The sequence below is a fragment of the Eucyclogobius newberryi genome, unplaced genomic scaffold, assembly GCF_026437365.1.
Source record: "Eucyclogobius newberryi isolate DKJ021-1_F unplaced genomic scaffold, fEucNew1.0.hap1 SCAF_4, whole genome shotgun sequence".
Lineage (NCBI taxonomy): Eukaryota > Metazoa > Chordata > Actinopteri > Gobiiformes > Gobiidae > Eucyclogobius > Eucyclogobius newberryi.
Window position 1 is genome coordinate 13,151,778 of NW_027316056.1, and position 26,639 is coordinate 13,178,416.

The window sequence follows — 26,639 nt, forward strand, 5'->3', positions numbered from 1 at the left end:
GATGATATGAATCCAAATGTAGTAGTAGATTTATTATATCACCATTGTACGGGCTGCATTAAAAACACTTTACATGCTCCTGAGCTTCTGTGCAAACTGAGCTTGTCCTCTTCACCGCTGTCTTGTTGTTTGAAGAGAAATACTTTGCATTCTTGTTCGCATTGTTCATGAGCCACCCTGGTAATAGTGTGTTCCCTAAAAGATAACAAAGTAAAGCCAGTGGGATTCAGCCTTCATCTCTGCCCATTCAGGCCCCGTACGCCTGTTTGGGTGGGTTAATTGATTGTGTTCATTGTGACCCCATTTCGGTTCTGTTCAGCCTGTGCACTTGAGGTCTTATGTGATTTCTGCTTGACCTGTGTTTTGTATAATATGCATTTGGACACTGTTGTTATCTTAGGTGCAGGTGTGGCGGCCCATTGTCATCGCATCGTCCAAAAGCCAGGCCTTAGCATGGATTTGGACACCTGTGGATAGGTCACATGTCGACGGTAAGCTACTGTGTATATAGGCCTCTGGGGGATTGTGGGTGCTCACACACAGAACATGTCCTGTCACATTTTGAATCAATCAAGGAGGAACTTGCAAAGCTTGCTCTTGTAATGCAGATTCATACCCACTCCTTAAGCCTGTAAGACTCACCAAAATAGACGCAGGCAGTGGAAGTAAGCAGAGCTGAAAGCTTACTCTACCAAGGTATTTTTAGCAGCTAAAATATTGTGAGATAATACTTTATTGGACACATTCCAGGAATGCCACTGGTCCGTTCACAATAAAGAAAGCATGTCAGGTGTTTATATTTGAACTTATGACATTGTCCCCATAAATAGTAAAGACCAGGTCAACAGTGCATTCACACTTGTTGTTATTTGGTCCAAAAATGAAATTTCAGACCAAATGTGGACTTGGGTTGCTCCTGTTTTAGTCACTGTTTAGTTTTTGATGTGGTGAATATGCATGTGTGAAAAATGTAGATCTCCTACTCGAAATATAAAGACCATTCTGTGCTAAGCAAAGACCACTTCCATCTTAAAGACAGATAAAGTGACACTGTAAAGTGACATAGTTCATTTACATTCATAATGAATTGCCATATATTCCAGTCATGGGTTCATATTCCTATTTCCTGTTTATTCCCTCTGCGCTGAATTTGATTTGTTTTCTCGGGATGCAGTATCTGCCCTCTCTGTGTTCAGTAGACATTCACATCTCCTCCTTACAAGTTTTATTTTAAATAACACTACATAAACCTTTTATGATGCAAAAACTGTGCTTATCAATAAGATGTGCTCATTGGGCATATTACTCATGCTTGTGTCATCTTCATTTAATAATATTTCACCCCAAAACATTTAGGCATTTTAGCTTTTTATACATTTTATTGACATATACTGTGTACATTTTATTCATCAAACAATTACAACATAAATGGTTATCCAATGGTTCAGTTCAGATTCAGTTTGTTATATTATGAGTTGAAAAAGACAGTTTTGTCCCAAACCCTGATCCATTTGTATACATGCAGACATATTTTCATTTGCTGTACACATAACAGATATAGTGATAACATAATACAGAAATGTTGAGAACGTCATCATATTCTGCAACAATAAATGCAAAGTACTGTAGCTTAAACATTCAATGTATTTAATAAAGTAAAATCATTTCACTCAATAATTCAACAACTTTGAGATATAGACTATCTTCTAAAACGTACAGATGCCTAGTTTTATATAAAAGAACGATTTTCTTTGGAAAGTAAATATTTGGCTCAAGCTACAAGAATTACACAGCGTTTACCATTCTTTGCTGCCTTTTATGGGTGATGTGTGCTTGGCTACAATGTGTTTGTATTAGATTTAAGCATCTTGTTATTTCACACTTGGTGGTTGCAGTCATTATGCAAAATACTATTCCTTTAGGGGTTAAGTTACAACTTAGCGGCTTATCCCCCATCAAAAGCTCTTGCGTGAGAATTCTTTATTATTAAACCTCTGCAGGGGGCAGTGAGTGAGATTCAGAGTCTAAACTGGACTGTGTTTTAACACTGACACAGGTCTGGTGTAAGCTCCCTGACGTCACAGCCCTTCAGCTACACTGCTCTGTATGGATGATATCTACTGTGATCATAATTGGCATGTTATACCCAGGGCTGTAGCAGACGTTTGCACATGTGCTCATCACTGCAGACCTGCTCCACTCCCTTTAACACTTATGTCATTGTTTTAATACATCACAGACATGTTTTTTTATCAGGTTTGCACAGTTCCTGGCTAGAAAATCTGCACTTCTTTCTTTAAATGGAGACAGAAAATGTGTCAAGGCGTGTGATAAAACCTTTGGCGTGAAATTGGCATCAAGCGGAGGCTGTGGGAATATGATTAGACTATCAGCAGTGTACAGCTTTTGAGTCCCGCTCTGATCCAGGCTTTTGGACTGTTCACTGCCACAGTAATGTGTCTCTGTTGGGTTTTTAACCAAATGTTTGTCAAGGACATCATGTTCGCTTTGGTGCAGTAAAATGCAACAGAGTAGCATTTGGCAATTTAACACAGGAGATTGTGGTTTTCTTATTCTGCTCTTCATCCCTGCTGCCTGTTTACCATCTACAGAGACCAGTTTAGGTCTAGTTCTACATGAGATGATCATGACACAGAACTGTTACCTACAATGCCTAATTGTTTATAGAAAAAATGCCTCAGATGACACTCTTGCTCTCTATAAGCCTAGCAGAAATTCTTAACTGTTTTATTTTTATATGTTAGAAAGTTAAGACTAGACTAGAAAAAACACTGTTGCTTATTTACATGTATCACAACTTAAACATTTTAGCCACTTTAGCACACGTCTAAAGATATTCTCAAATTCACAGAGCCAAAACAATACACAGAGGCTCACATCAGCCTCTCACACAGGAAAAATAAAACTGCCAAAAAGTCAACGATTTCCTTTTTGTTGCGTAAGCGCGGGTTCCAGTGACCCTCATGAAGTCAGGCTTTGGGGCGAAGTCCTTCTCCATGTGAGCAGCTCCTTTAAGCACCAGTAGAATGAATCTGATCCTGCTCCCCAGTGCCCCCTGCAATTCACTCTCTCAGTGTAGCCGACACAAGCTGGTGACAGTCCAAGTCCCCCCGAAGCTCCAAGGGTCCCGGGATCCTTAGACCGGTTTTTGGGTCCACACACCAGCACTTTCCCCTCTGGCCGTCGCGGGCCGGGTGGCACTAAAGCAGAGAAAAGACAAGTCGTAAACAGGAAAAAACATGTTTTCCCCCCATTTTATCTCAGGATCAGCCTTTGGTTTTGACTGGATCCCCACCATTCTATGATTCAGTTTGATTTTAGGAGAAATATAAAACATATCCAAGTAAAGTAAAGTAAATGTATACACTTCTTCCAACTATATGACAATCCCAGAAGTATAAAGTAACATTGGTTTTATCAGTTATGTTTTATAATGTTTTATAATGTAACAATGATGGGGAATCATAGGCTCATGGAACATTTGTGTTTCATGTTTATATTAAATGTACTCATTTAGTATGAAGTACTTACTCACTTTCTAAGTAATTTAGATTTTCAACAAGGGGTTGGCAGTGGTGCAGTGGACTGGGTGCTCACCCACTATCCATAGGGTAGCCAATTCAAACCTCACCATAGCACATAATAACGAGGGGGGGGGAAATAAAATGATCGAGCCAATTTCTTGAAAAAGAAGAACATTTATAATAAGGTTTAAAGCAGAAGTAAGCCTTATTTGTTCCACTGGCACAAAATGTTCAAAGACCCATGTAGAGAAAAAGGGAACAGAAATTCACACTGTCGGCGGCGGAACCATATGGGACTATTAGAGAAGGTCAGACCAGTACACAAGCAAATGAGAGCATGTCAGTGCTGCAAGAAAAGAGCTGCAAACTGTTATGGAGTGCAATGTTGTTTGTACTGCTTATTTTTAGTTGGCTTCTTTTAAATTGTTACAGAATTAAATTTATTTTTACCCATATTGAGATCAGCATACAGCATTAGTGTTAGATGTTGACAGCACAATTATAATTAAAACACTTTGTATTTATAGAACAGAAGATCATATTAAACACAAAATAATTAATTAATTGATTATTTTAATTCAGTAATATTGCCATATGATCTTACTACTAGTTCTGATAAAGGTCGTCCTAAAAATATTCAGGAAATGTCCAACATTGTCCTATTTATGTGACTGTTTTCCTTTTTCAGAGTTAATACTTTATTTTAGTTTTTAGATTTAGATTCATATCTGGGGAATAGATGTCTCTGACCAACTTGTACCCACTTCATGTATCCATGGGTTTCAGAAGGATTAAAAGTCAGGGCCATTGCCATAGCAACTAACAATTAAATCTTCTGAATGGGCAAAAGCGTTGGAAATGTTGCATATTATGCTGAAACTCATGAATATTTTCACTGAATAGTTGTTGACCTACTCGAAAGCTAAACGTAATTTTTTGTAAAAAAATATTTGGTTATTTTCACTCCACTATTTGCTTTCTTGAAAATCTGTTGCTCTTAAGATATAGAAAACTGACAGTAAACCCCTAAATGTTGTAGATCTCAAATATTTGAACGCAGGGTGGGCATCTGGTGTAAAACAATCTCCTAGTTGCCTAATGAGAAAGCTGCAAGTAAAATTGAAACTTTTCTAATTGACAATGGACGTTTTGTATCCTTGACTCCCATCAATTATGCACTTGGAAAATGTTCTCCTTAACCAATAAAGCTCTGTGTTGAGTAGTTAACAGTTTAGAGATTTTCTCTGCCATGAAATGATTCCCAGTTGTCCCCTGTGACCTACATTTCCCCAAAGGGCTTCTTTATCACAGCGAGTTAAACAGTAAACAGATGCTTGTGAACACGATCCCTTAACCACGTTACAAAAGCCACTTGTGAACCTCCCCACCCTAATTTTCCTTTATCACTCACTGTGCCGTTGATTGCTTCATGACTCCACGCATGCACCTTATCTCCTCTTTTATTCTCATTCTTTCGACCTTATCGCGAGACGGTTAAACTTGCAAGAGTAAAGTGTGCCTAAAAGCTTGTTCGTTGCATGCGACAAAGCAATGAAGCCATTACAGCGAGAGGGGAAGCAGCCTTTTGCACACACGCTCTCGATTTTCGCGTGTAAATCACTGTTTTATGAGAGCTTAGATAAATAGGGGCCTTGGCATCAACTGGTCTCATAAGGCAGTCATTTGGAAACATGTTGTGTTGATCTTGAACTGAATTAAAGACAATAGTTTCTTCTGCTGCGTTAGAAATTTTGGACGTTTTTTAGTTCAACGTACTAAATTAAAGTCTTTTTTATTTGTGCTGGCCCAGTAACACTTTCTCCATCTCTCCAAGTCTTGTAATTCGCTCAGCAGGGATAAAGCTTCATGCTTGGTGTAGTTTTATTGGACACTTTTTCTACTTGATTGAAATCATTTTCACTTGATTACAATTTGCCATACAACTGTCAGACTTTTCAGCACGGAGTCTAAATCAGATATTTTCCCTTCAAGCACAAACTTTTGACTTTTTAACTTTATTTGACGATTGATATTTTTGTAAATTTTTGGACACTATATTTGGCGCTGTACAAAGCAATTGAATATTTGCTATTGACCCTGAATCACCCCATGTAACAGACTTTTAGGTTACAATGAAAATGTTTTGTGCTTTTAAAAAAAAATCTCTAGTTTTAGCCATGATTTTAGTCCTAAATCTGCCTTGTTCTGTCCAAAAAATTTAGATTTCTGTGTTTTATTTTGTGTTACTAGTCAGTGTAATCCCGCAATCATCCAGGAATGTTCCGAACGTCCGAGGTAGAAAAGGTTTCAAAGAGAGTCATCTGGACACTATTTTGGAAATCAAGACATTTCGACTCCCATCCTAGTCATTTCCAATCTGAAGGTACTCATCGATAGAAAACGACATGGGAGTGGAAGTCGAAACATCTCAAGTGTCCAGATGTCGACCTCTAAAACCTTTTCTACCATTTTGCAACCTTATTATTGCAAACTTAAGCGTTATCTCTCATATTGTTCTGCTCATTTTCACTGCTCTTGCTGTTCTGCTGAGCGCTGACCTGTTTGGTGTGGAAGTCTCCGTTCTTGTCGCAGTTCGGGATGGGGATGGTGAAGAGGTCGTCGTGGGTGCGAGTGTTGGAGGCGAGTCGGTCCAGGGCCCTCTGCAGCTCGGCGCGACACGGGGCCTGCACATGACCCACACGAGTTAACCCTCCACAAAGAAATACATGGGTAAAATAACTTGGGTTCAGTTATGTGCTAATGTAACCCTACACAATAGAGACATTCAAGATAAAATGACGTCTCCAAACAAGGTAAACATCAGGCATATTAAACCTTTCACTGCGTGACATTCAAGGGGTTCAGCATCTGTCTTGTGTCCAGTTTTGTGCACATGGAAAATGTTTGTGGACAATGCAGTTTTCGAGTAATTGCAGGCTATTTGGTAAACACTGAATCGCTCACTTTGGAAATGATCGAGATGGTAATAGATTTATGAGCTGCTGAAAATAATTTTTTCTCTGTGGCTTCTCTTTGTTTTATGCCAGATGCCCTTACTACAACAAATATCCTGACATATTGACACAATGTGACTGGAGTCGCAGTATTTTTAACTGGTGAAGCATTAACAGATGTGGAGAGAGTAGTAAAATGTTACTCAAGTAAGAGTAAGGTTACTTCAAAATAAAGTACAAAGCATTGATGACTCAAGTAAACGGTGTAATCCCTCATTCGTCCAGGAGTGTTCCATTGTAGAACAAAGTCTGTTTTTAGAAAGACTTTGATTCTCGAGAATGACTCTTGGATGAGAGTAAGAGAAACTGTCTGGGTGTGACATCGGAAGTTCATGTAATTGGAAGGGCAAAACAACAAATAAAGCCAAAAATCTGGAAGGAGCGGTGCAACTTGTAGACACGAATAATTGAATTTGATTCATGTCACTCTTAGAAGTATTATATCAAATATCAAAATTGAGTATATATTTCTACTGTCTCACAAAAGTAAAGTTCTAAACCAATGCTGAACCCATTGATCCAAACTAAATACCCTCCAAATAAAGGAACTTTAAACTGAAACTCAAACTGATGATCTTTTGTTTCATGGGACAAAACAGTTCATCACAAACTCCTTGCTCTAAGATGCTCTCCATATGGCCAGAGTTAGACTGTTGGAAACATCTTCACATCATTTATTGAAAAATCTTAAATTTTTCAACTTCAGCTGCTTCTTGGCTCAACACTGACTTTTCCTCGAAATTCCATCACTAACATTTCTCATATGCCTCCATTAGCTTCAAGTTGTCTCACGTCTAGAAGCCTGTATGTGGAGAGAAAACTAATTTCACATACGGTATATACCCATATATTACATGAGAGAGAGAGAGAGAGAGAGAGGAGAGATAAAGAGAGAGAGAGGGAGAGAGAGAGAAAAGAGATAAGAGAGAGAGAGGGAGAGAGAGAGAGAAAAGAGATAAGAGAGAGAGAGAGAGAGAGAGAGAGAGAGAGAAGAGAGATAAAGAGAGAGAGAGAGGGAGAGAGAGAGAGAAAAGAGATAAGAGAGAGAGGGAAAGAGAGAGAGAGAGAGAGAGAGAGAAGAGAGATAAAGAGAGAGAGAGGGAGAGAGAGAGAGAAAAGAGATAAGAGAGGGAGAGAGAGAGAGAGAGAGATAAAGAGATAAGAGAGAGAGAGAGAGAGAAAAGAGATAAGAGAGAGAGGGAGAGAGAGAGAGAGAGAGGGAGAGAGATAAAGAGATAAGAGAGAGAGAGAGAAGAGAGAGAGAAGAGAGATAAAGAGAGAGAGAGAGAGAGAGAGAGAGAGAGAGAGAGAGAGAGAGGGAGAGAGATAAAGAGATAAGAGAGAGAGAGAGAAGAGAGATAAAGAGAGAGAGAGAAAAGAGATAAGAGAGAGAGGGAGGGAGAGAGAGAGAGAGAGAGAGAGAGAGAGAGGGAGAGAGATAAAGAGATAAGAGAGAGAGAGAGAAGAGAGAGAGAAGAGAGATAAAGAGAGAGAGAGAGAGAGAGAGAGAGAGAGGGAGAGAGAGAGAGAGAGAGACAGAGAGAGAGAGAGAGGGGGAGAGAGAGAGAGAGAGAGAGGGAGAGACAGAGAGAAGGAGAGAGAGAGAGAAAAGAGAGAGAGAGACAGAGAGAGAGAGAGAAGAGAGATAAAGAGAGAGAGAGAGAGGGAGAGACAGAGAGAGAGAGAGAGAGAGAGAAAAGAGAGATAAAGAGAGAGAGCGAGACAGAGAGAGAGAAAGAGAGAGAGAGAAGAGCGATAAAGAGAGAGAGAGAGAGAGAGAGAGAGAAAGTAAATAATACTGATTTGCTGAAGGGTTTGAATGAGTTAGATTTGAATACATAAATCCACCTTTCACGGTTTGAACATTGGGAAATGCAGCTTTAAATTCATAACTTGTTACAGGTTGATTTAATGTTATTAATCTTAAATTGTAATCTCCAAACAATGCATGTCTTATGCTACTTTCCAAAGATGTAAAGAGGTTTCATTTTTGTCTCAATTCATAACCACAACATATGTAATTCATACTTCTCAAAGCACTTGACGTCCCCTGTATCTTATATTTAATTCACACTTCATCTACACTGAGACAAGTTTAGGTGAATTCTTCTTGGGTGGCCGCCTCACATAATGTCCCCGTGAGACATATGTGTGTTTATGCTGCATATTACTGTGTTACAGGAATGTAGCGGCCGCGCTTTCAAACGGGCCTGTTTCTTATTAATGTGGATGTTACGTTAAATCCGCAGATGCCATAATGGTGTCAAAGCGCACCTGTATTTTGTTTCATATTGCCATGATTACATTTTACGACCTTTAAATAACTAATTTGTACAATTTACAGCCCGACTGCACCGCTTATGTGGCTCTACAGTGATAAACCCTGATGTGAACCACCTGCTCCGGGCGAGAACATGACCCATAATTGCATTGTTTGCCGTATTGAAAAGCTTAAAACAATGAGAGGTGTGTCTGGTTCCCTCACCAGCGCGGCCTTGGCCTCCTCTCTGCCCATGTTCCTCTGGTTTGTGGGTTTAGACGGGTGCCGGGCCAGGGTTTTCTGTATGCAGCGCTTGTCTTGAGGGCTGCAGCGGATATTACTGTTGTTAGGATGCTCAAGGATGATCTCCTCCTGCCGCTCCAATGCTGCAGAGAGAGAGAGAGAGTGAGAGGATGTTGTAGTTTACTCCAGGGAGCAGCCTTTTTACAGATGTAGCATGGAATAACTACTCTATACCAGTGACACACTAAAGCAGGATTACTACTCTGATATTGTAAAAAAAAAACTATTATGTAAATATGCAATAACTGACTGAAACACTTGACACATAGACGTTATGTATTAGACCCAGAACAGCTCAAATCTTATCTCACAAAAAAGTGTTGAATTAAATAATTAAAAAAATCAAATTTCCCTTCTGGTACAAAGAAACGGTACTCAATGTTTTCAATGTTTTTCCCCCCATCTTTTGTGATCCCCAGGTTGACTGCTTTAGAGGAAGATTGTATCATGCTTACTGACTATGCCCCTGTCTACAATACAGATATTAAAAAAAAAATCACTTTATTAATCCTAAAGGCAATTTTGGTTTTAAGAACAGATAAAAACACATGTTGGAATGCAGATAAAATATAGTTTCTGCTCATGTTGTTTCAGTAAGAACACATAAAATGAGGGAGGGATGTAGAGCAGATCCTCCATGTGTCCTTGAGAGGAACATCCCAGAGACCAGTCCAGTGAAATATAGGCTAGGAATGAGGCCGGGTTAAACTCAAGGACAGAGCTGTCTGCGCCTGTAACAACCACTGAAAGACCTGCCTAATGTTAGAAAAGCATGCCATTTCTACTACTCCTGTGGATACAGTGCCCTATTCCACTGTTTAGGGATGTCAAGATTATTTGTTAAATGCGTTTCAGGTCACAATATTATCTTAATAGCCAAACAATTATTGCTGACTCTTTTATTGACAAAATTAAGTTGTTTTGGTTCAATCTACACTCCAAAAAGTGCTTTTTATTCGTCACACTTTATCCATTAGAAAGTTTGATGTGATAAAGCTGTTCTCGAACTAGAATGGTGACTTTTGACTTTAGATTAGACAATGGGAAAATGACAGAAAGTTCAGATGTCACTGTCGTTGTGAATATTTGTTCAATTGGGATGTTCTGACTATTATTGTAACACTAAAATGTTATACAGTTATTAGTCTGATTCTAATCTTAAGCCGTTGCAGAAACAAGTGGAACTACCATGCCACAATAACCCATTGTAAAGTATCTAATGACCTGCCCTTTTCAATGAGAACATGAAGATGAAGTTTAACTAAATACAAAGCAAAGAAAATAAGTCTCAGGACTTCACGGGTCCATGTGTCTGGAGTTAAGCCTTTTTGGCCTCATTGTGCACATCATTATTTAGGAAAAACCCTGGATTCAGACAGTCTTCTGGTTCAACATCAATCATTTTTCATATTTTTTCCATTGTTCCTTGGCCAATGCCTGATCTTTCCAATAAAATTCCAGCAGATGTACGTTTGGATTTTTAAATCTTTTCTGCACTGCATCTCTTCTATCTCTTCTACATCGCACATTACAGATTTATTGGGGTTATTGGGGGGAAAAATACGTCTTTCAGATAAATGTCCTATTTTGTATTATTCAAGCCGTTTAACACTCAAAACACTATCTCTAATGAGTCCGACCCATTAAATGTATCATGTACACTCAATACAAATCTGTAACACTACCTACAGTGTGTGCTGTGCGTATCTGACTACAGTTAGTTAGTTTATCGTCCCCGCAGGGAAATTCGTCTTCACAGTTTCACAAGGAAACGCCATTTCACAGAAAAAGACAGATCAGACCTCACTTACGTTTACATGACAAACCAACATACAGATAACACAATACAAGTGCATAATCAAACAGGGAGGTTTACAGTTTGTTCATTGTGTTAATGGCTGTAGGAATGAGTTTTTAAATCTTACATTGTTGCATCTGAGAGTCCTGTATTGGCGTCTAGAAGGCATCAGAGTGAAATAACGGTGCATTGAGCGTGGTTATTTAGTTGTGAGAGATGGGGGGGGGTGATTTTTGTTACTATACTGGTTATTTTCGTGTACATTTTCCGTGTTTTTGTGTGTGAACATTGTCAGAAAACAGGAGGAACAGTACAAAAGAGCAGACTGGATGATACTGGTGAATAACTTAAGAATTAGATGTGGTGAAACATGAAGTCCTTTTAACTTGAAGATATTTGAAGCATTCAAGTTGTGGTGCTGAAAGTCATTTCCTGGGTTTGGAGGAGAGTAACAGGAGTGCAGGTTCACGAGGGTCCACGCCATAACATAGATACTGCTCGTCTAATTACCTATAAACCGCTCCTAAACCAGCCACAAGTCAGAGTCCGGCACTTTGACTGATCTCTGCCGCGATGTCAAGCATTGGGACTGGGGTGAGCGCCTCAAATAGCATCAATGGGAAAAGTTTGACATTCAGGAGTGTAAATGGCTGTGCAGGACAAACCAAAAGAGGGGAAATCGTGGAAAATCGCAGAATTACTCAAAAAGCCAGCTGAAAACAAAATACTACTCGGGTGTGTTTTTGATCACAACACAGTTTAAAGGATGTCGTTATATAGGACCTCTGCAAGAAAGTCCATCCCCATAGAGTGTCTCACCACCCTTCCCTCAATCTGACTTTTTGATGTCTTCAGAACTTGAACACAACCTACTGGCAAAACAAACCTACACATGATGTTTTGGTCGGAGCCAAATTCACCTATAACCCCATAGAAAGTTAGCCCGGAGGCAAGCAGCTGCATCCACAGGAAATGCCCCCTCCTCCTGTTTTATCCTCCACAACAGCCCCAGTGCCAGATGGAGGCTGTTAGCGGGTATTTGCCCCGTCACAAGTGGGTACGACCATGTGCTCTGGTTTTGCCCCAAGACCTTCTCAAAACAAGTTCAACTAAAGATGTGTTTTCTGTCTTTGTCTGTATGATTCTGCTGCTCACCTTTTGGCAACTCCATCTTTGTTACCTGCAGCGATTCCACAAGCTGGCACCGAATTCAAAGAGGTTTATTATTGACAAGGTGGTTTTTGCCTTCTTGAAGCCGTACATCGTGTTCCTGTTTCCAGATTCCTGTCCTCGTTTTTATCTGAGGTGACTGGTTTGTGTCCAGTTCAATGCCGCCGCTGATGCTGCTGATGCTGCTGCTGCTGGCAACGACTGTAATTGTACGAGTGTTTTCAGCCTTGATCTTGTGCATTGCAGTGATTTTGGATGTGTACAAAGTTTAACGAAGGACAGGCGGTGTTTTGTGGTTGTTCCCCTCGTCGGAACGCTTTAGCCGGAGTCTGGGGTTGACTGAGTTTGTCCTATAAGTGTTGTTGTTGAGGAAGTGTGTCTTGTTTGTTGTATTTTTAGTCCTGTTGCGTTCAAGTTTTATCAGCACTTTCCTCTAAGCTCCATGGAGATGTTAGTGCTTTGCCTGGAATATTCCACAGTATGGCATTAAACATTTCTATCTCTTTCTATGTTTAGATTTTGACAAACTGTACGGATCCACAAAGGACATTATTGGACACAGTAGCTCACAAATTGTCAGACAGAATAGTTCTTAAGGCGATACAATGCAGGTGAGTTGGGGGAAAAAATATTTTAGATAGAAATTTGATTTATGACTTCTTTTGTATTTACAATGTAAGAAAGAAATATAAAAAAAATAGCTTTCATAGCTCTGGCAACTTTATGTTCTTGTTACGTAAATACAATAAATAAATAAATAAAATGCAGATTTTTCATCAAGTAATGTTTTCATTATATCCGTTTTATGTGTAAAAAAATGTCACTATTTGGGACATTTCAATCGGAAAAATGTATAGAGCCAGGGATACATTTTTTACTTCATTTTGTTCACTTATTACATACAAACTTAATTTACAGTTGAGGATTTTCAATGTAATATTTAAGTAAGCTGTATTTTATGTGTGCGTAAAATTCTAATTTTGCCTTTTCTGTCACTCTAAATATATTTTTACATACTGTGATGTGTTGCTCGTCTTATGGAAGGTAGATACGCTAAGTATCACCTCCATGCAGACAAAACCCTCCAAAAGAACCTCTGAATCACAACTTAAATTAGCGTTGATACGGATCACACATAAGAGCATTTTTGTTGGAAAAATTTCAACAACAAAAAAGTCCACGGGTTAAATTTGCAGTGTGTGTCTTGATATCAGGTTTTGCAGGTTTGCGACAATGGGACTATTTCTATCCCATTACAATTAACCATGTAGCCTGTTTATTTGTCCAAATGTCTTTTGCTTGTCCATTCTTTTGTCCAGATCGAGGCTATGTCAGGTCAAGCCGCTGTGGATGCGGGTCAGGGGTGGCATGTCCTGTTTTCTGCCACTGCTGCTTTTCCATGAAGGAAGTTGGAGCTCGTGTTGTTCGTCTTGTTTGTTTCCGTCATTCTCGGTCTATTATCAGGCGCTGATAGTGTTGCTCATGATACAGGTGCATGGAGAGGATAACGGCTCAATAACATAACGGGCAGGGTCTTCACATTCTGCAGTGTGGGCCAGTAATGTTTAAAAAAATAAATTAATTAAAAAAATAAATCAAAATCAAGTCTCAAATAGCACAGATTTTAATAACAATTTAAAAGAGAAGATTTGGGATAATAATAAAGATGACGATTCAGCTAAAAAATATTCATTCATTGATTAATTGTGGCATGTCAGATACTGTTGTTAACTTGTTTTATGCATCTTAAAGTTGAAGTATCTCAACTTTTTTCACATGAACTAGTCAATTGTGTTTTCCCACAGAATGTGTATTGTAAAAGCACATTTTATCAGTGCATACTTGTAAGATAGAGCCATATGGGCTTGGGGTCCTTTGGTGGTCCACCCTTCATCAGAAAAAGCTGTTATAAAGCTGTGCTAGTGGTAAAAATGTGAATACTAAATCTAAGAACTAGTTAGATTCAAATACAGACCTCGCCAGTTTTAAGTTATAAGAGCTGCTTCCTCTCTCATTGTTAATGCTTTTAGAATCCACAGGCATAAGTGGTAGAATCTGTGTAGTTGCATCACAATTTTTTATCAAATTTCAAGTTTAATATTACGGCCAAAGCAAACAATGATATTATGAAAGACGTGACATGGGCCAGTTCTAGTCTCAAACGTTTTAGAGAAGAAAAACTAGATCATGGGGATATTATTTGTCCAAAAAGTAAATAACAAAGACGTTTAGCATTAAAAACATTATTATGGTAAACCAGGTGAGAGAAAGTGTTACACAAGACTGTTTTAATATAAATGGTAAAAAAGTTGTGGCGCTTTTGGCGTTCTTTTATTCTTATGATATTACAATATAGCATAACAAATAGGTAGATAATATTGTTTTATTCAGATCTAACGTACCACACAGATCTAACCCTAACCCACAGACAACCTTTCTGGGAAACATCTGTCCACAAGAATCATGAAGTCTCATTTTTTTCAAGTTAAATTCCATATGAAGTTGGTTTGAGGCAGGAACATAGTGTCCTGTTAGAGATGTGCTCTCATACGTCAAACAGACATTTGCTGGAGAAGCTTTTCTCTTGGTTTGCACGTAGTAAAATATTGGTAGTCAGTATTTGATCTATGGCTACCACACACAGCCAACTCTCCTCAGGCTAAGCTTTACTTCATATTTTTGACATATTTTTATCTTAAGATTTATTCGTGGCAATTTGTATATTTTAATGAAAAATAAATGGTTTACGTATGTAATGCATAGGTGTAAAAACTTGAATTTTGTTATTGTACTGAAGAATCTGCTCCTCTTGTACTTGCAATGAATGGGAGGCAAAATCTCTCACTTTTATACTTTATTTTTCTGATAATTCACCACTATCTACTGTCAATCCCAGTCCTGTTGACCCCAAAAAAGGAAAACCCTTTTACATTTATAAGAACTCCTATTTTTGCATCACAAGTTCATGTGATATGAATCTAATGCAGCTTCCAATAGAAAAAGAACACAGCACAACTATAAAGATTTATGTCAAGCAATCATTAATATAACTCGCAATCATCGTTGTTTGCATGAGCCACAATGCTTTATACTTTATCAATGATCATTTTTGCAATTCACTACCACAGTGCCAACCCCCAGTTGACCACAATAACGGAAAAATACTTTCACCTCATCTACGGTAAATTCACATGAAGTGAATCTGATGCAGCGTCCAAAACGAAAGAACACTGTGTAGCCTTAATTTGTGTCATATTACAAAAATCCCTCGACCATTTTAAGGGAAACTTATCCAAAATGTTTTGCACAAGTTCAAATATTGGTTTCTCGAAAGGTTTTTTGGCTTGGCTTGTACAGAAGTTTTGGTTCGGCTTACACAAAAACCTCCTCTTTGCTCCATCAACAGTGGCCAGTGCCAGAGCTGTTAGAGAGCTTCCAGCCAGGAGCCGTCTTTGTATCTGTTAATCATCATCCGTTTCTTGTTGTGGTCCGGTTTTTGTTTGTTCAGGTCTTCACCAAAACCTGCCAATCTAAACTATCCCTCCGAACATATCAAACGGAAATTGAAACAGCAGGGTTTTGTATTTCTCTTCAAAAATACTGCAATAACATTTAGACCCTCACTAATGCAATACAACCCGTGTTAGGAGGAAGTCTGGTAAAGAGAAAGAGACACGCACATCCATCCTAAAGTAAGTGCACACCATCAAAAAAGACATATCAAATTTTAGACATAGAAGAAATAGTGTTTATAGAAGATATAGAAGATATAGTGTTTTGGCCCTAACAAGATTTTTAGGATGAATTCTGTTGACATTGGTGGGAAAAAATGTGTAAGGGGATTGTTATTTTAATATAACATTTTTCACGTAGAAGTAAAACGTGTGTGCAGAAAATACTACTTGAGAACTGAATAAGTTTGATGTTTAATGAAGTTTATATGCAATCGCACAGATGTACTGTAAATGATGCACAGATGATAGGTATTTTGTCTACATACATGTTAAAAACTAAATAATATCTGAAAGTAAGGAGCAAGAAACCCACATTTTTACATTATTTATTGAGATGTTGTTGCATAAACTTACTCACAGAGGGAAGAGTAACCAAAACTTTCACTCAAGTAACTTCAAACTCAAATTCCAAAGTAAAAATAAATGTAAATAAACTTTTCCTAGATGTACAATTTCTTCTATTGTCTATTGTCTATTGCTGACAAAGCTATTCCCTCTTCTGTTACATAATCAAGGACTCAAACCAAACGCACAGAAAACCAGCTAATATACTTAGAAAGCAAGAATGTTTTGGGTCAAGCGCGGTTCAGCTGGACGAAAACGAAGCTTGTTTTGGAAAATAAATTGCGACATGAAACCGTAGCCCCTGAGCTTTTTGAGATTTAGGAGAATTTCTCAAATCAATACAATCTGTTTGATGTGGCTCTTAAATGCGCTCTGATCGGCCACAGTCAGCGGACACAGTGACTAAACAGAGGGATTTCGAAATATGCTCAGAACTCCACAATTACAGATTTATTGTCCGTAGTAATTGGGGAAATTCTGGCACTGGAAAACAATGGCCTAAGATCAATCACTCGGTTAGTTTCTGCGAAGCGAGGGGTAAATTGGGACTTGCTCTTGGAAGCTTCTCATTCATCAAGACTAGAAACAGGCTGTATATGTTCCTCTAATTAATTGACGCGGAACTTGTGATTTTGTGAGTCAAAGGGAGTTTCAACTTGTTTGTTTCAACACCATGCCAAATACACAATTAACTGATTTGTTATTGTGATATTAAAAGATGATGTGTTAATGACATCAGACAAGCACAGACTGGCCCGTGTGTATGTTTATTCTTTGATAAAAGGTCTTCGACTAAACGGTCTGGGATAAACTGATTGGTTACTGACAAAATACTAATAAGAGGAGTTGAATAGTTCACTTGCAAAAATGGATATGTGCCAGTGGAAAACAAAAATGTCATAGCCTTACACTTTACTCTTTTTCAAACAGTAGTCATATGTTTTAGTACATGAAAAGAAGACATTTTCAAAACGGAGATATCTGTCTTTGCAAATTAACTCCGATATTCCACTCTGATAAGGACACAGAGCTAAGGCCTAATATAGTTTCATATCACTTGGTCATCAGGATACATCTTTTACTCTATGTCACCTTTTTAATTCATGGACAAAACAATAATTATGGTCCTTTTTAATGTATGAAAGATGTGTTATTGCGCTGTGACTGTCTTAAACTTCATTTGAAAGCTTTGATTACAGACCATTCCCTGTATTGAATCTTCTCTTTGAATGAAAAGGAAAATACTACAAGTTGTTTGTCTTAGTCATATTGTGTGGCTCATTCTGAATCGATTTGTTAGCTTTGTGACAATTGCAGAAGCAGGTCATGATTGATCACTAAGAATTCAGATAGCTTCCTGATATCTGACATCCAATGGTGTTTTGTGTTATGTAAATACATATATTAGATTGGTTTTAATGTATACACTACAATTTTTCTTGTTTGTTTTATTTCAGAAAATGGGTTAATCCCAAAGTCTCTGGTTCGTCCTGCTCACTGTAATCCAGGGACAATAATGGACTGTTTTGTGTCTTCCTTAGCTCCAGATTTAGAAGGGGTCCATGTCCCTCACAAAGGACAGCAATTAGCTAATCCCATTAGCTCGTGCAGCAGAGGTCCAGCTGAACAAATGCAGAGCGGCGTCCAAAGAAAGCAAACAGACAACATTGTGGCACATCTGCGCTCAGTGTTTAAGGAAACTCCTCTCAACACGGACTGAGACGAGGCGTGAGGAAATCCATAGAGGTTTGTATAATAGACACCAAAAGAAATGTCTAGTGCAGGACTCATTGGATTTTATACAGGATATAGAGGGTAGAGGAATACAAGGAATACCTTTTTTTTTTTTTTTTACTAATGGAAATAGTAGAAAAAGCTTCAGTTGTAGCCATCTGGACTCAGATGACTACAACTGAAGCTTTTTCTACTATGGAACACGCCTGGACAAATGAGGGATTACACCGACACTAATAGAAGTACGTGATAAAATGTAAAACTATGTACTATTATTAGTTTTAATTATTAAGGTAAATGCATTTCTCCAAAACTTCAGAAGCAACAAAGAAGAATGCTGAGGTTGTGTTGTTTTAGTAGCTTTTTGCTGTAAACTTGATCTTTGTGGTCTGTGAGGATCATTTGAAGTTGAAAGGTGAATTATTATAGGCCTCATATTTGACAAACAAATTATTTGTCTCTATACTGCCCCTTGTGGCGTACATCGCATGTTTGCACCCCCAAGAGTACAGAATATTTGCTTAAGTCAGTGTTTTGGATCCACTCTAAAACAAATAATTTCTCTGTGGTGTTTTGTGCGAATATATTGATTACTTTTTCATTGATCTTACTCATCAACACAAACAAAAAATACATAGTTTTAGATAGAACAATAGTTAAGATAATGAGATTGAAATGTCAAGTTTGTCTCTGGATTAAGCAAGTAAATTAAACGCCCTATAAAAACTGTTTATGATTGTCACAGGAAGTTTTTTTTCCGGCAGTTTTTCCTGTATTATTCTCTGTCATTTTTAGACATTTTCCCAAAGTTCAGAGCTTTTAAGATGATTCATACACTTCAAAGACATTGTATTGGCACAGGAGGTCCATATACGTTCCACTATTTATGCAGTGGATGTGATATCTGACATCTGAATGAGTTTGTGAATAATATCTGTGTTCTCGATCAGGAAGAAGCCCACGAACTCGATACCGCGGCAGACTCAGCCGGAACCAAAAACATGCACAACATTTCTATTCCCAGAATTGAGAGAGGAAAGATTCAATGAAAGAGCAGCGATGACATAAGAGGGAAATTCACTGCTGTTGCCATGAAAATCAAATTCAGGTCAAAAGTTTAGAGAAGCAAAGCGCAGTCCAAGTTTAGACTTGGTTACATGTTGTTCATGTACCTGATTAGTCTTGGGTTATAACTTGTCTCGTCCTGGTTTTGAGTGTCTCAGTTTCATTCTAGTTTATTTAGTCACACTCGGTAATTCTTCTCTCAAATTGTTTAGTTTAAACCTGTGTTTGTCCTGGTTAAGTCCTGGTTTAGACCTGCTTTTGCCCTGGTTCACAGTCTTGGTTCTGACCTAGTTTAGTCCTTGTTTAACACATTATTTTATGTTGTCTCACTAATAATAATTGTTCAAATTCAGATTGTTTAAACCTGTGTGTGTTTTGCTGTGGTTGAGACCTGGAGTAGACCTGATTTTGCATTGCTTCCTTTCCGGTTTAAAAAATAAAATAATGCGTTATCTTACATATTACACCACATTCATACTATAGGCCAGGTGGTGAAGTGCCTTGCCTAAGGACACAGCGATACTCCAAGTCGCTGCTGTTGTACTGGGAAAAGGTCAGAATTACAGTAATAATGCTGTCATATGCTGTTGCTATTTGGTGACTCATGTTTTTCATTTCACCAAAACAATTCACAATTTCAAATTCTCCTTCTCTTTGTTTTTTCTCTCTGTCCTTTTCATTATGATTTCTGTTTATTTTGCAGTATTTTTAGTACATCCAGTTGGACAGAATCAATGTTTTGGATTTGCTGTGTAACAAATGATTTAGTGTTTTGAGCAAATATATTGATTCCTTTATTTCCGATTTCAAATTCTCCTTCCTCATGTGTTTCTCTCTGTCCTTTTCATTATAAATTCTGCTGGTTTTAAGAAACACTCTTTCTATTTTTATTCCCGTTTGCTCACTGTTGCTAGGAGTGAGGCCATGTGCATTCAGGAGATGCACCCCCTTGTTTAATAATGCATAAGTACTGGTGAAATGTGCCACAAAGGAAATCTAGTGCTTCAGACTGGAGTTTATCCCATATCCCCAAAGCTTTTCTGATTGTCTGCAGCCTATGCACATTACATTGGTTTACATTCTTATGCGGTGGTGGCCAGAAGAACACATTTACAGCCCGATTTAATGTGCAGAGCTTCTTGCTTTTGTTTTGACAGACTGCACGGATGAGAAGCAGCTCTGAGGCCAACAGACGCAGCACTCCGGTTACAGAAGAGCAACTACAAAAGTCTGAAATGTTCCATTTTTAAAACACACCGTGTGAACCCAAACTGTGCACAATATCCAAGCTACACATCAGAATTGTAATTACATATATCTTTTAAATCACCTTGACAAGATGTTTGGTAAAAAATATTACTGTCATATTCCAAAAAAATAAGATTTAAAAGTAATAAATAGCAGTTATTTCTTCATGTTGTCAGCTCTGAAATGGAGCAAAGGATCATGGTCTATGTCGTTTTTTTTAGCTGTTGCTGGAACAAAACAGTTCAGAAGAGTTCATATTTCCATATGTTGTGACAGCCCATTACTTTGCAATGTGGATGTTAAATACATTTTTAGGTTAAGAGGATATTCATAAAATCAATAAATGTTGTTCTATATAGCAAGAAACAGTTTGATTCAATCATGTTGTGTCAAACTACATACACACACAAAAAATATAAAAGTGATATGGAAATTACACCAAGTGATTATACAAACTAATAAAGAAATAATATACAAAGGTTTAGGATATGGCAACACTTCATGCATCATATGTATAAATGTGAGATGAGTGTAATCACCAAATCGCAAAGACTGCTATTTTTTGGCTGCAATAATTTCCTGCCATGTTTGAAAATGCATGTGATTCTGGTTTTAGTTTGTCATTTCCGTTTCCTTCTCCTCTTAAATGTTAATGCTCAGGGATGGTTTGAAAAGTGAGCTGTGAACAGATTTCTACTATTGAAACATAAATCTGCGAGAATTGCAATTAGACGTTTTTCCCCCAATTTCCATCAATGTATTATTTGAGAGACTATTGTATGATATGGATTAACCGCGTCTGAATCCGACCTCATATGCGATGGGTGTCGAGGCATGTCATGGGTACCTTTGTGCTGAGGTGATGGGCATAAAACCTGTATCCAATTAAAAACTCTTTATGACACTATCTTCCCAACTCGCGCACATAACTTTTCCATTTATGGCCATTTGTAACACTGCCATGTAATCCTATAGCAATGCAATAAATCCTTCTTTTAATACCCGCTACATATGAGCGCCTTAACTTAAATCTTATGTTAACTGAAGAAGCGTGAATTTACTATGTTGAGCCAAGTGCGCACAGCCTTTAGTTTTTATCAGTCTCTAAACAGCTTTCCTCTTCGTTCTGATTCCATTTAGTCACGCTATGTGCCGGTCAAACCTACACTAGCCCTGTGCGCGGACCAGAAGGCTCTCATTTCAGCTCTGGCAGCGAGAGTGGCGATGAGCTCATCCTTCTGAACGGGCTGGACCATGCTGTAAGGCTTGTTAGTTGGGCCCAGTGTTGTCGGGATGGGGTGGGGGGCGTCTGCGTGCACCCATAAGCGAGGGGGGGAACAGATGCTGCACTGGAGATGAGTGTCCTGGGACCTTTATATCGCCTGAGTGGAGCCAAACCTTTGGTGTTCTTGTATTGCGGAGGGATAGCCCCAAAACCATTAGCAAGTGTGTGGGAGAGGAGTAACCAGATTATATGGACGATATGAAAGGCCCGGTTTGTACTCGACGCATTCAACAACTGATGTATTGTGTTGAATGAAGATCATTCAGAACATTTTGCAGATCGTTAAATATTGAGTAAAAGATATGTTTGATGTTTCATGTAACGTTATACAATTTGGAAAAGTTAACATGCAAGTCCCTGTCAGCATTACTCAATTTGTTGGAGGTTAACAGATTAAAAAGTGTAAATAGAAATGAACCACTCTGCAACATGCATAATTTTGTTTTTGCAGCTCGAGCCATCACAGTGAAGCATCTGCCCCTCCTAACTCAGGCTTATCATTGGCCCTGGTTAAATATTAAGCCAAGGATTAAAACCTCATTGGAGTCCAAGAGCACCTCCGACGGACTTTCTAACTTTATTACAAGTCCCTTAATCTTCTTTTTAGTTAAATTTGCTTTCACTTTTAATGAAACGTTATTGAAACCCAACAAATGCCCAAACTAGTGTGGGTCAGACCATTCCTCCACACCAGCTTTACTCTCCTTATAATATATTTACCAAAGAAAATCTAGGCGGATCAGATTTTCCTCTGTGCAGAGCTTGTGACGGCTTATAGTTAGAATAAATCAGACTTCAGAGGCCAAAATTGCTGAGTCTCAGCTTCACAATGAGTCCAGCCTTTTGTTTGCTCTCCAAAGAGTTCAGAAACAGCTTCAGTTTGAATAAGGGCTCGTTTTACTCAGGCGTTTAAAGAAATGTCAACCTGTGTTTCAATTCTGATACTTAAATCATACTGTCAATCTACAGGCTGTAGAAACAAGCAAACAAACAACAACAACAACAACAACAACAACAATGCATGATCATTTACTGTGTTCAAGCAGCATATTTATGAACATTGTGTTAAACATAACCATTAAAAATGCACTTAAAGTGAAAGTTCTTTTGTAGTTTTCATAAGTTTTGAGAAATAATGAAGTTACTAATTGAAGTGTATATGATTTTCTAGTTGTGGTAAATGTCTATCTATAGTTTTACAACGTCAAAGTTGGAAATTCCATGAAGATTAACTGAGTTACAAAAAGTCTATAAAATGCAAGAACAGTTTACGCTCAAGGAACACATTTTTCTGGCCACTTAAACATTAATTTGATAAAGTTAAGGTGATGTTATGAATACTTTCTTGTCAATTACAAGTAACATTTATGGAGTTACTTTTATTCATGTCATATCTGCTGCCCATGAGCAAACCAGGTCAGAGGCAGGGCCGTCTTCATGTAAGGACTTACCTGGGCTGCAGCTCAGAGACCTTCAGAGTGAGAGGGCTGAAGTGAGCAGCTGAGCCAGTGACTTACATTCCTTTAGCTATCTATAACAGCTTACACTTTCATTTAAAAACATTAATTTCATATCAAACTTTAAAGTTTTGTTTCAATTTAATTTAAAAAACTTGTTTTAAACTGCAAAAATGATTTATACTGAATGTAGTAACACTGTATAAAACATTTAGCTCCAGAGCCCATTGGCACCTTAATAAACCAAACTAAGTCTGTTGCTTTGCACCAACAGATGCCATGCGGTTCTCCTGGCATGGAACTGGCTCAAAGACTATTTGATCATCAGCAGATTTAATAAATGCTGTTAAAGCTGGAGCACCTGAAACCACGAAAGGAGGACGTATTTATCTAAATCCATCACACTCATCCATAGCTCTCACAAACCCTTTGTGTTCATTACGTCAGGCGGGTGCACGTCGTGAGAACACATTCACAAACAAAAATCTGATAACCCAGCTTTAAGATAACTAGCGGTGTAAAGAGGAATGTAATGACTCAAATTTGACTTGTGAAGATATTGACACAAGGTTATGAGTTGGACAGGGAGCGGTGGAGGGCGAGGGAGGGAGGAACATGGCGCTCGAGTGAATTACTGATTGCAGAGAGCTCTAATAGCCCCAGACTGGCCACACTCAATTGCAGCCATTTCATAGGGCAGCTTTTATTACCCTCTCCCATTACCAACACACACACACACACACACCACCTTTTATTTCAACCACAATGCTTCTACCTGCACATAAAGTTCAAAGGGGTTATTAACCAAATACACTCCCGTTATTAAAATGTACACGCTCATTAAGTTTCATTACATATTGAAATACAGCTGTTCTGCAAAGCTGTTTCACTTCTTGGGCTCACAGTTGAACTCCCCTTAAAGGAGCTGGAGTGTGTTCACGCTGTTTAGGAGCTAAACTGTGATTAGGGCAAACATGCAGAACATTGTCACACCCCCTGAACTCTGACCCCTGAGTGCTGCAGGTAACAGTAAAGGCAGGAAAAAACAGAGCTGTAACAAGAGGTATGGCCGTGTAGTTGTTTTCATCGTAAATACTTTTAATCGTCCAGATAGTTTATACTGCGTCCAATACATGTTTTGAATTCTTTTACTCATGTTTAATAGTGCGTACTTATTGGATGGTGGATTACAAATACAGACTGAATCACTTTGAAGAATGACAATGCACCTGGTTAAAATACATAAAATACTGAACAAGCCAAACCTGGAAGAAATCCACTCTCTAACAAAGGTTGCATATTGGATATTTTGCCACACTACTAGCATCCATGAATTAACTTGGAACTGCAAAACACAATCTACCTAACATCTACCGTCTGAAGAATGTCTTGATTGCATTTTCTATATTGTATATTTAAGATTTTCATAGTTTTGTTCAAGTTTTAATGTTACTTCCTGGACATGAGCAGCAGATGTGGCATAAGGAAGGTTTTTCCATAACTGTTACCTAGCAACCATTCTACAAACAACAGGCAAATCTCCTCTAAATTACACTAGTTATTATTCGATGATAAAATATATAAAAAGATCTGGATATTGTTCTAAAAATGTCATAAATTTAACTTTAACAATATGTTTTAGAACTCAGCTTCAACTTTCTTCACTAACTGTAATTTGAATAGAGCAAAACTATGATAAATATTCCTAACAGCCACTATATTATCCAACCAAATCAAGTAATAATCAGTAAAGCATAATACACTTTACAAATGTAACATCGATAAGTGAACATGTATCCCACCTGAGTTGTCCTCCAGCTCCCTCTCGTCCGTGCAAACCCCCTGGCCGTGCATCAGCAAGTGCAGCGGCCTCTCCACTCCTCGGGGCGGGTAACAGCGGAGCCCTGTCCCGCAGCGGGGAGAGTACACCCCGCAGTGCGCCCCTTTGGGCAGGGCACAGGTGGGGCAGCACCCGCAGCCCTGCTCCCTGACCGTCTCCTCGCACCCGTCTGGCAGGCGACACGCGGCCAACTTCTCCTCTGTGCAGATGGGGCAGCGGATGGCCTGGTCCGACAAGCCCAGGGCGGCCAGCGACAGGGCAAGCCACAGCGCCCACATGCTCCAGCAGGACGGAGCTCCACGGATCATGGCAGCCCCTCACCTGCGCTCACGGGTAAGATAAGTAGCTCCTCTTTGCCGCCTTTCTTCAATAGTTACAGCCTCTTGCACCAAAAACTATTACAATTCTGTTTGAGAGTGCAGTGCTTTGTCCAAGATGTCTGATATTTGCGGCGGGTTTCAATTGCACGGACACAATGCCACTGCTGTGCTGCCACTTTGCTCCTCTGGTTCAGTTTCACAGATGAAATTGAACCCGGCGCTTGATCAGACTCAGGCTGGTGATGAATACAGGTGACACAAACTTCTTTAATCTTGGCATGGGCTGTTGCAGAGTGATTATCCTATCCAGCAATGCACAGTTTAGTCTTTCTCTCTTTTTTTTTCTTTTTTGTTTTTTTGAGCCCTGCGCTTTGCAAAAATCAATAGTCCAGTTGTCAAGAGTTGCAATAGCTGTGTGGGTGAGTTGTCTTGCTGGTCTGTGCAGTGCAGAGGACTGGCTCAATGTGAGTGTCTCTGCTTGGACTTTATACTGGTCCAAGGACACGCCTCTTTTGTACAGAGTGAGAGAGGAGCTGAAAAGCACAGTGGAGAGACAGCCTTTTCCAGAGACAGCCTTTTCCCTCTGCCTCCCTCTGTCTCACTGCTGCTGCATAAGAGAGAGAGAGAGAGAGAGAGAGAGAGAGAGAGAGAGAGAGAGAGGAAAATTAAGAAAAGAAACAACACTTGTTCACATGCATAACCATCTAACCATGCGTTTTATTATTTTCCCCAAACCTCTGATGTCTTTTTAACGATCGCTCTAAGCTTTCGGATTAGTTCTGGAAAAATAACATGTCATTAGCAAGAGCAAAATTCCTCCCTGTTTAATCAAGTCCAACTGGCGCACACATGTACTGTAAGTGCCTCCAGGGTCGACCCCTCTTAAAAACCACATCCCCCACCACCTATTCTCATTATTCTCATTGTCTCTCTGATCGCTCCTCTCTCTCGCTCTCTTCTCCCTCGTTGTCTCTCTCAAAACTACCCCGAGCTGGCAGCTATAAAAGGCAAATGGACAGAGAGTGTTCCTCCCTTCTCCCTTAACTCCCTGCCCCCTCCAAAGCCCCCTAAAAAAAAGGAATCGCAGGGTATTTTTATATCAATGCGGCAGATTTGAATGTGTGCACACTTGAGATCATGAAAGACTGTGTAAATCCCGGCTCTTCTTTGTTCTGGTTGCGCTAAGACCTCCGCCCCGGCCTTCGAAGTCCCACATCATAAGCTTTTATTGTGCTCCTTTTCCCTCTGTTCCTTTGCCTGCACTTTGCCATGGAAACCCAGCATGTATTGTAGTGCTTTTGTGAGGGTGCTTTCTCTCTCTCTCTCTATAAGGCTTTCTTCTTCTTCTTTTTCTTGAAGCTGGTGACCGGTTGCCATAGAAGGATCATGGGCTGAAGCCAGCAGTGCGCGCGAGAGAGAGAGAGAGAGAGAGAGAGAGAGAGAGAGAGAGAGAGAGAGACAGAGAGAGAGAGAGAGAGAGAGAGAGAGAGACAGAGAGAGAGAGAGAGAGAGGGCCGGTTG

At 39.1% G+C, this 26,639-nt stretch overlaps 1 protein-coding gene across 1 annotated transcript; it reads right to left on the reverse strand.

Moving 5' to 3' along the window:
• Positions 1-1,359: 1,359 nt before the first annotated feature.
• Positions 1,360-25,578, reverse strand: LOC140377212 (insulin-like growth factor-binding protein 4). The gene is made up of 4 exons (XM_072462554.1): positions 24,761-25,578; positions 9,045-9,205; positions 6,104-6,229; positions 1,360-3,221 (listed from the first exon to the last, which is right to left on the reverse strand). Exons 1-4 carry the CDS (start codon positions 25,104-25,106, stop codon positions 3,084-3,086), a joined length of 771 nt encoding a protein of 256 aa, XP_072318655.1. The 5' UTR covers positions 25,107-25,578; the 3' UTR covers positions 1,360-3,083.
• Positions 25,579-26,639: the final 1,061 nt, after the last annotated feature.

Bases quoted from the DNA above. Each gene is read 5' to 3' on its own strand.
- LOC140377212 (XM_072462554.1), bottom strand. From the start codon at position 25,106: ATGATCCGTGGAGCTCCGTCCTGCTGGAGCATGTGGGCGCTGTGGCTT. The intron at 9,206-24,760 runs GTGGGATACATG...CTCTCTCTGCAG, and splicing joins GGAGCTGGAGGACAACTCAG to CATTGGAGCGGCAGGAGGAG. The intron at 3,222-6,103 runs GTCAGCGCTCAG...TCTCTGCTTTAG, and splicing joins GAGACTTCCACACCAAACAG to TGCCACCCGGCCCGCGACGG.